The sequence below is a fragment of the Bison bison genome, unplaced genomic scaffold, assembly GCF_000754665.1.
Source record: "Bison bison bison isolate TAMUID 2011002044 unplaced genomic scaffold, Bison_UMD1.0 scf7180017864440, whole genome shotgun sequence".
In the NCBI taxonomy this organism is placed as follows: Eukaryota; Metazoa; Chordata; class Mammalia; order Artiodactyla; family Bovidae; genus Bison; species Bison bison.
In genome coordinates, this window is record NW_011495002.1 from 3,356,407 (window position 1) to 3,367,135 (window position 10,729).

Here is a 10,729-nt window from a genome sequence, read left to right on the forward strand (position 1 = left end):
AAAATTTTACTGAAATTGTTAATAAAGATACAGAAAATGAGATAGCTTTCACCTATTACCATTTGATCTCAAACACTGATATCTTTTTAATTTAAAATTTATTTAAATTTTTTCAGGGGATGGAATTCCAGATTGCGTTGAGGATGAATGAAAGAAGAAAACGGGCCCTTCAGGGCTCTCACCAAAGACAATACAAACTCCTCTGTACCCCATGACCCTGTGGTCCCATTTTAGGGACCCATTTGTGATAAGATGTACACACATAAAATCTGCTATTGTAATCTTTTTTTTTGAATTTTTATAATAGAAGGATTTATTTAGTTGCACATTGCCTTTTAATCTCACATAGAGACTTGACTTAGAAATAATCCGCTCTTCCACACACATTTCATGAAATAATTTTGTTCAGCCTCTTCTCACGCATTAAGACCTCAGTGTTTCTGTCATCACCAGATCCCCTTGCTGAATCACCTAACAGGTTTCTAGAATTCATCATCATCACTTTGGTTAAAGATGTTGACGGTACAGCACTTTAAAAAACCTGCATATGATTCTGTCCCTATAAAACTATTTCCCAACCACAAGCAGTCATTCTCCTGATATAGCATGGCTGATGTCTTTCATCCGTCCTGTGGCTTATCCGTGATGCGATCCCTAACCACACTGCCCTTGTGTTGTTGTTTAGTTGCTAAGTCATATCTGACTCTTTTGCGACCCCATGGACTGTAGCCTGCCAGGCTCCTCTGTCTATGGGTTCTCCAGGCAAGAGTACTGGAGTTGGTTGCCATGCCCTCCTCCAGGGGATCCTCCCGACTCAGATGCAGGCGGATTCTTAACCACTGAGCCACCAGGGAAGCAAATTGCTTTTAATTACCTTTAAAAGACTTGTTTACAACATGCCAACACTTAAAATTGTGAGGGTCTAATCCCAAGAATAATTGCCAAACCTTCTAACATTCTCTATCATTCTTTCTCTTTTAGCCAGGTGACCTTTGGGTTAATTGCTCAGCCATGTCCAGCTCTTTGCAACCCCATGGACTAGCCTGCCAGGCTCCTCTGTCCATAGGATTCTCCAGGCAAGAATACTGGAGTGAGTTGCCATTTCCTTCTCTCGGGGGAGTCTTCCCAACCCAGGGATCGAACCTGGGTCCTCTTTCATTGCAGGACGATTCTTTACTGTCTGAGCCACCAGAGAAGCCCTAGGCAACCTTTCAGTTCAGTTCAGTCGCTCAGTCGTGTCTGACTCTGCAACCCCATGAATCGCAGCATGCCAGGCCTCCCTGTCCATCACCAACTCCCGGAGTCTACCCAAACTCATGTGCATCGAGTCGGTGATGCCATTCAGCCATCTCATCCTCTGTCGTCCCCTTCTCCTCCTGCCCCCAATCCCTCCCAGCATCAGGGTCTTTTCCAATGAGTCAACTCTTCACGTGAGGTGGCCAAAGTATTGGAGTTTCAGCCTCAGCATCAGTCCTTCCGATGAACACCCAGAACTGGTCTCCTTTAGGATGGACTGGTTGGATCTCCTTGCAGTCCAAGGGACTCTCAAGAGTCGTCTCCAACAACACAGTTCAAAAGCATCAATTCTTCGGCGCTCAGCCCTCTTCACAGTCCAACTCTCACATCCATACATGACCACTGGAAAAACCATAGCCTTGACTAGACGGATCTTTGTTGGCAAAGTAATGTCTCTGCTTTTGAATATGCTATCTAGATTGGTCATAACTTTCCTTCCAAGGAGTAAGCGTCTTTTAATTTCATGGCTGCAATCACCATCTGCAGTGATTTTGGAGCCCCTAAAAATAAAGTCTGACACTGTTTCTACTGTTTCCCCATGTATTTCCCATGAAGTGATGGGACCAGATGCCATGATCTTCGTTTTCTGAATGTTGAGCTTTAAGCCAACTTTTTCACTCTCCTCTTTCACTTTCATCAAGAGGCTTTTTAGGTCCTCTTCACTTTCTGCCGTAAGGGTTACCTTTGAAAGCACTTAAAAACCAGCACTAAGTTAATACAAGGCTGAATAATGTCTTTTCTAAATGATACTTTATTTCTCAAAGTAAAGAGGGCACCTCACAAAAGCTCTTTGTAAAGGATTTGGGTGTCAAATTCTTTGTAATCACTTTTAAGTGTACCTTTCAGTGGCAGTAAGTACATTCACATCGTGACCAACACCATGGTTCATCTTCAGAACATTTTCATTTTCTGAAACCAGAACTCTGGACCAATAAAATAACTCCCCATCCTCCCTTTCCCTCTGAAACACCAATATCTTAATAATAACATTACCAGATTGGTCTGAAATTGGCCGGTACTGTAAAAGTTACCACATGTTTGACCAGGACAAGGCCGTGCTCTCCATCTCTGACCTGATTCTCTCTCTGTTCAGATAAACAGTGGGTGTGTCCAGCCTGGGCACCAGGACCAGGTAAAGATCTTCTAATCCTTGGTGGTTATGCCTGTTATGTTCTGCTGTGAAACTGTGCTGTCAGGGTAGGAAGAAGTAGGTCAGAAGAAAAAGAAACGAGCAGTCTTTCAGCCACTGCCAGCTCTCGAGCCACGTCGGATCCACGTCTTTCCAACCTGTCTCACTTTCCTCATATTTCAAACCATTTCCTACATGGGTCACCAAGTTAATTACAGTTGTTATACTTGGGAATGACAGAGCAGGCAACGTAAGACCAAGGATTTGATGACCGATTGAAGATTTCCAGGTTGGGAGTCGCTTTCATGTTTAAGTATATACTTTTCTGGTTTAGTTCTTTCTGAAACCCACGGTCCATAAATACAAGTCAAGAAGGAACAAAACTGCTGGCTTGATCATCCCTTTCAACGCCGAGGGCTACCCATCAACCAGCTGGCAACAGTGTCACACGTCCCCAACTGCTGACCACATGACATAGGCAGGAAGCTTAGAGGCTGTTAGAAATGCTGTGCGAGAAGCCTCTGCTGAGCAAAGTGTAGTTCAACAGGAACAAAGAGCATCTTTGGAATATTGAGGATGCTACGTTAAATCAAACAAGCCAGTAACAAAAAAGGACAAAAACTATATGATTGCACTCATATAAGAATTGAAAAGAATCAAAATCATAGAGATAGAGAGTAGAAAGGTGGTTACCAAGGACGGGGGGAATTATACGTTTGTCGGATACACTGTCTCAGTAGATTATCACAAGATGGAAAAAGTTCAAGAGACCTACTGCCCAACAACGGGAATGCACTTTACAGCTACTGAACGGTACACTTCAACGTGGTTAAAATGGGAGTTTTGACATTATGTGCTTTGCATCACAATTTTTTTAAGAGGAAAAAGGTGGCAGGGAATAAAGTATCTTTAGGATTAAAAGTAAGTTGGAAAAAAAAGAATTTCAGTAAGCTCCGTCAGGTCAGATACACTGCTTAAATGTTATTTTGTCTTTTTACATCATCTTGAGAAGTATGTACAAGGACTGAAAGGAGCTGAGTTCTCATCTGGGGAAAGGGAGAAGGCAAGACACAAAAATGCTGGCCAGGTCACTTGGTTCTTAGTTTATAGATCACAGCACCCTACCTGAGAACGTGATGAGAAAGAGCCCAGACTGTGCAGCGGTGGCTGTAAGACAGGTGGTCTCTTCAGCCCCCTCTCCCTGCACCCACCACCCCTACTCTGTATCTGCATATCACACCTGTATTGTCACCACCAGATAAATCCTGAAGAACATTCAAGATGCTCAGATGAAAAAGGAACTGAGAAACTGTGAAACAGGCCAGAAACATCACTGCTTATCAAGCCAAGAAATGAAGAGTGTATGACCAAGAGGCTCATCTCTGCTCAAGGTCTCGATAGCCAAGTGGCCCATCAGCCGCATACTACACAACCCTGACCTTGAAGCGTCTGTTCTCAAAGCAACTCGCAAACAAATTCAGAACCTATGAATTTTAAATACTGGCACACAACTTCCTTTCGTTTCTTTATGTCTTAAATTTTAATGTGTCTCTGAAGGAGGGACCCACATATAACATTAAAATTGGTTTCCTTCGGGATTAACAGATACAAACTACTATATTTAAAATAAACAAAAATAAATAAATAAACAATAAGCACATACTGTATAAGACATGGAACTGTATTCAATACCTGCTAATAATCTATAAGGGAAAAGAATTTGAAATATATATATGTATGTATTCACATATAACCGAATCACTTTGCTGTATACCTGAAACACAACATTGTAAATTAACTATATATGTGTCTGTGTGTGCGCTCAGTCATTCAGTCATGTCTGATTCTTTATGACCCCATGGACTGTCGCCCACCAGGCTCCTCTGTCCATGGGATTTCCCAGACAAGAAAACCGGAACAAGTTGCCATTTCCTCCTCCAGGGGATATTCCTGACCCAGGGATCCAACTCGCATCTCTTGTGTCTCCTGCATTGGTAGGCCCATTCTTTACCACTGAACCACCTGGACTTCATTTTTTTTTTATTGTAAATTGGTTTCCTTATAAAATGGAGAAGCTAGGCTCCTTTTCAACTGTCCAAATACAATCAATGGGCCAGTTGGTAGATTCAAGAATTCATTCTCAGTCATTTTCACTTGTTTTACACTAAAGAATGGGCACCCTGGAGCAGTGGTTCCTACAGACAGAGGAGCTTCTTCAGTTGCTTCACAAGGAGGATAAGGAGGCTCAGGAGACGTGGTTTGCTCCATCCTGTCTTTATAGGGACCAGGTCACCGCTACAGTCTCACTGGCAGACCAGTACTCCCAACACGAGGCAAGTTTACAAACTTGAAGGGAAGGTCGCCGTGAAACCAATTACCACCCTATACTTCTGCTTCGTCCTGATCCCCAGGAAGGAAACCAGCCGCGTGCAGTGTTCCTCTGTCCTGTCCTGGTTGGAACACTTTGCGTTCCATTTGGGAGAATTTTTTTTACTGTGTCTCTCACACACTCGAGGTGTGCATCACACATTCCTTTTAGGATTCTGTTTCATCACTGAGAAAAGATGCCTAGGGCATGATGGGTGGGGAGCGGGGAATGAACACACGTGCCCTCACTCAGGGCCCCCCGAGGAAGCGAACACAGCTGGTACGAAGCTGCAGGCTCTCTGCTCACCTGACCATAGTCCGTCTGGAACACCACAACGCCCTCCGCGCAGGAGTTTACGGTACTGGGGAAATGCTGGCCGTTTTCTCTCAGCCAGACCCGTGTTCCCTGTAAATAAAACAGACAGAATATAACTATGTGTTGGAACTGCACTTTGTGGCAAAACACCACCCACAAAATTACTATACTTAACTAAATTCCTTAAAAATCACTTTTTGAAAAGCATATGTCTTTCTCAAATAAGCAAGGAATGAATCTTCAAAGAAAGCATCACCCACAGCCTTGTGTGTTAGTTGACCAGTCGTGTCCGACTCTGCAACCCTATGGGCTGTAGCCCTCTAGGCTCCTCTGTCCACGGGATATTCCAGGCAAGGATACTGGAGTGGGTTGCCATTTCCTTCTCCAGGGGATCTTCCCGACACAGGGACTGAAGCCAGGTCTCCTGCGTTGCCAGTGGATTCTTTACCATCTGAGCCACCAGGGAAGCCCACATATACCAACAGCCTTATGTATGTACAAGTGGGACTGAGAGCCCCACCAGACAGAGGAAGAAAAGAAAGGACGGAGAAAATTGTACTAAAATGCAACTGATTTCTGTGGATTATTTCGTTTCATTCACACACACCCTTTGAGGCAAGCATCATTACCCACTGTATAGATGGAGAAGTGGAGATCCAGAGGTAGCCTGCCCAGCGTCTCATATGAAGAAACTACAAGTTTAATCAGGTCACCACACTGCTTCGCCCCAAGTTCAGAACACTACAGGATGTTCAGGCTCCAACTTCCCGAGTCCAAGCCCCAAGCACTGGCCCACTTGGAGGGCACTGACTTCCTCCTTGTATAAAGTCCATTGACCTCTCCAAGAGAGAGATTCCGTTTTATAATAAGTATTGCAACCCAGTCCCACCGGTATGAATTTTGGCAGGATTCCACCAGATAACAAATGCACCCCAAAGTTTGGAATTACAGCCCAACTTTCAGATCCTACTGTTTTAACCTAGGGCAAAATGTTTTGGCATCGATTTTATTTCTCTTTTTTTACTTCCCCATTGGATAAATGAAATGACAATCAAAATACTTGGCTTTCCAATGCTGAATTTCCTCTTTCTTTGATTTCCCAACATGAAAACCATTTGTTTTCAAGGACAAGTGATAAAAATGTTTGCAGAAATTACTGGGTGTTCACTGGTCATTCAAATTATAAACAGTTACCTTTATGGCAATTCTTATACATGGTGATAGGAATGTAAATTGGTGCAGCCACTATGCAAACAGTATGAAGTTTCCTTAAAAAACTAAAGTGGAACTACCACATAATCCAATAATTCCACTCCTGAGTATATATCCATAAAAGAAAAAAATATTAGTTCCAAAACATGCACCTCAGTGTTCACAGCAGCGCTATTTACAATAGCCAAGACAGGAAAGCAACCCAAGTGCCCATCAGACAACTGGATAAAGAAGATGTGATGTATAGATACATGAAAATTACTTGGTCATAAAAAATAATGAAATACTGCCATTTGCAGCAATGTGGATGGATCTAGATTAATTGCTGCTGCTGCTGCTAAGTCGCTTCAGTCATGTCCGACTCTGTGCGACCCCATAGACGGCAGCCTACCAGGCTCCCCCGTCCCTGGGATTCTCCAGGCAAGAACACTGGAGTGGGTTGCCATTTCCTTCTCCAATGCATGAAAGTGAAAAGTGAAAGTGAAGTCGCTCAGTCGTGTCCGACTCTTAGCGACCCCATGGACCGCAGCTCACCAGGCTCCTCTGTCCAGGGGATTTTCCAGGCAAGAGTACTGGAGTGGGGTGCCATTATGTTTAGTGAGATAAGTCAGACAGAGAAAGACAAATACTGTATGATATCACTTATATATGGAGTCTAAAAAAATAATACAAACAAACATATATGCAAAATAGAAACAGACTCACAGGCATGGAAAACAGACTAGTGGTTACCAAAGGGAAAAAGGAGGGAAGAGGGACATATTAGGGGTGTGGGATTAACAAACACAAATTACTATATATAAAACAGATAAGCAAAAAGGATATACTCTATAGCATAGGGAATTATATCCATATCATGCATCATACCCATTAATCCACAATGGCATATAATCTGCAAAAATACTGAACTACTAAGCTGCACACCTGAAACTAACGCAGTAATCTACATCAACTATACTTCAATTAAAAACTACTTAAAATGTTTCCAGTAGTCATGTATGGATGTGAGAGTTGGACTGTGAAGAGGGCTGAGTGCCGAAGAATTGATGCTTTTGAACTGTGGTGTTGGAGAAGACTCTTGAGAGTCCCGTGGACTGCCAGGAGATCCAACCAGTCCATCCTAAAGGAAATCAGTCCTGAATATTCACTGGAAGGACTGATGTTGAAGCTGAAACTCCAATACTTTGGTCACCTGATGCAAAGAGCTGACTCACTGGAAAAGACTCTGATGCTGGGAAAGATTGACGGCAGGGGGAGAAGGGGACGACAGAGGATGAGATGGTTGGATGGCATCACTGACTCAATGGACATGAGTTTGGGTAAACTCTGGGAGTTGGTGATGAACAGGGAGGCCTGGTGTGCCACAGTCCATAGGGTCACAAAGAGTCAGACACGACTGAGCAACTAAACTGAACTAATTCAAAAAACAAGAATTACTTTTATGACAATGTATACCCAATGTGCTGCACTTTATTATTCATATTATTTCTACTCCGCTCAATTTCATCAACTCCAACAAAAATGAAACAGTGGAAACACACCAAAATTATCATTTGATACAAGAATAGCACTTAAAGCTCCTTTTACTAGAATTTTCAACCTCATTTCATTGATCTGCTTATTGTTTTAATTTGAGATGTTAAATGAAATAGTCAAATATATTGGTTATACATTTAACTTCTCATGTAAGGGACTACTACTGATCTCAACACAGAGAGAGATAGAAGGGGATAAACAATGTCGAAGTGAACTAAGTATACTCAGCACTTTATGCTGCTTTAAATTATGTTATTACTAGCATAAAAAGTAGCTTCCAGTAATAGGGTGTCCCAGTCATGTGCTAAGAGCCTCAATAACACTGATACTAACTTAACCTTTGGTAAGATAGGAATCCTTGCCCTGAAACTCAAGTTCAGAGCTTAAGTCCTTATCTAAAGTCACAAGCTAGTGACCAAACCAGGTCTCAAATCTTTTCAAATTCTTATTCCATACTCTTTCCACACATCACACTATTTGCCTCCTTAAAGTAATTCATGAATAAATAAAATGCACTAGTAGGTCAGAAAACAACTAAAACATCCAGAAAGAAGGACACAACTGCTGGGCAGTCCTGATTTCTTCATTAGCAAATGGCTGTTTTCCAAGAAGAACATTTACTGCAGGCATCTCTAAGACTGCTCTTTTAAATGCCATTTCACACCAAAACGGCAGTATTTGTAATGTTCTAGATAGAGACTTCCAAGTGTCTTAACTACTTTTTCAGCCTTTTTAAAATTCACAGGTCAAGACACTGCAACACTGAAAGCTTTCAAATACCTACATGTAAAGAATCCACCTGCCAATGCAGGAGACTTGGCAGACTCTGCTTCAATCCCTGGGTTGGGAAGATCCCCTGGAGTAGGAAATGGCAACCCACTCCACTATTCTTGCCTGGAAAATCCCATGGACAGAGGAGCCTGGTAGGCTACAGTCCATGGGATCACAAAGAGTCAGACACGACTGAGCACGCAAACACACACTCAAATGGAAACTTTCAAGGTCATAACACAAGAGCTTTTACTCATTAGGTAAAACCATAAATAATCACAGTGGACCTCCATCCCAGAATCCTGAGTCCAAAGCTTTCTGTTTGCTATGACTACCACCTGTACTGCTTTGATCAAAAAGGATTTCATGTCTGTTTCCCAAGTCTCAAAATTGTCTATCTGTATGAATTAAGATTCTGTTATGAAACATTACTTAATTAATATAAATTGTCACCGGGATTAATATAAACCTCCCGACTCCCAGAGGCGACACAGTGTGCCGTTTCTTTCACTTGAGTTTTGCTGTAGCTCTTTTCGAACCTTCTCATTTGAAAGTATTACCAAGCCCTTTGTTGACACAGTCCTGCCTACACGAAAAACACAGTTCAACTTCCTTAGTCCAAAGGTCTTTCTCAACAGGTGTGAAGAGCTGCTGATAAACAAATCTTACAAAATCCAGCCCTGATTTTCAACCCAGAGCCCCCTGACCAGTTTTCCTGAACAGTATCTTCCCCAGATAGGAAGGGAAATGCATTCAAAACACCCGCTTTGTTCTCTGAAAAAGTTTAAACAGGCAATTTTCATAGAATCAGACTTGCAAAGTAAAACTGGTGCAATGGATATTTTTTACATAGGTTGTTCTGGGTGGTTTCTCTCAGCCCTCAAACTTTCTGCTTCCATTCGATTTGAAAAGAACACGTACACCCTGGTCCAGAAAAGAGGCCACCCACAGGCATTTGAAAACGAAGTCACAGACAGACATTTACCAGAACATCCAAGTTTGAGTGGAGAAGAAAAATGCACCCAACCATATGCAAACCATTATATTCTGTCATTGTTAAACAGGCTGATAATTTAATGTACAACGCAGGCATATGGAGAAAACTCCTAGCATATGGGGAAAATTCACAAATGGAGTAAAAATATGCCTTTAAAAGCAGGTGGAACAAGTTGTATCACAAAATAACACGTTTTATTAAAACTCTGGACGTTTTCATCTTAATCTGAGACAGGTATGTGTTAAATTCAACTTCTAAAAAACTTTTCTGCACACAATCACCATTAAAAGTTTTACAAGATAAAGCACTTGGCCAGAAATTCCCATCTCTTTGAACTTGAGGGCAATCTTGTAAGATAAGGAGACAAGTAATACCATTTCTTTAAAAATTAGGTTCACAGAGATTGCATTTTTCCATTGCCAAGGAATGACTTCCTGGCTGTACTAGAAGACCGACCACACCAAGTGGTTGGTGACAATGTGGAAAAACTGGTGGTGATATAAATTGGTATACCCACCTTGGAAAACGGTTTGGCAGTTTCTTAAAAATCAGAATATAATCTTGCCATATTTCCCAACAATTCAACTCCCAGAAATCTACCTACTCAAAGTTTTTCAAAAGCCTTGTAAGCTAATATTCACAGCAGCATTATTCATAATAGCTGAATTCTAGAAATCACTTGTCAACAGAAGAAAAATGCACAACCTAAAGTTGCAAGTTAGGTTTTCTTTGGCGACCTTACGGAAGATTACTGCCAGGGCGCCAGCCTCTCAGCTGAGTTAACAGTTCCAAACAAGCAAGGGAGGAGCCAGGATATACTGGAGGTTCTGCTGGGGGGAAAAGAAAAAATGTGGTCCAACACCAAGAGATTACCGCTGATCACAAAACCCAGCATCTCAAGTTAACAATTACAGTGTTTTCCTATGTATGGGAAGATGCAAGAGTCTGGGCTCACTGAATTTATTCCCCAGATATGTGTCTTAACCATCTAGGGCCAGGATGCTATTTTTCTCCATTCTGAATCCCCTCAAGGTACACTGTTGAGGGTGGCTACAGTGGCTGATGGTGGGAACCCTCATTTTTTTTTTTTTTTTACTTTAAAGGC

General features: G+C 42.0%; 1 protein-coding gene across 1 annotated transcript in view; it reads right to left on the reverse strand.

Annotated features, from left to right (window-relative positions):
• MYO10 (myosin X) overlaps nucleotides 1-10,729 on the reverse strand; it is a 261,438-nt gene that overhangs the window by 199,034 nt on the left and 51,675 nt on the right. Inside the window, exon 2 of the mRNA XM_010858804.1 lies at nucleotides 5,100-5,198. Coding sequence (XP_010857106.1) covers nucleotides 5,100-5,198 — 99 coding nt within the window. The remainder of the gene's footprint in view (nucleotides 1-5,099; nucleotides 5,199-10,729) is intronic.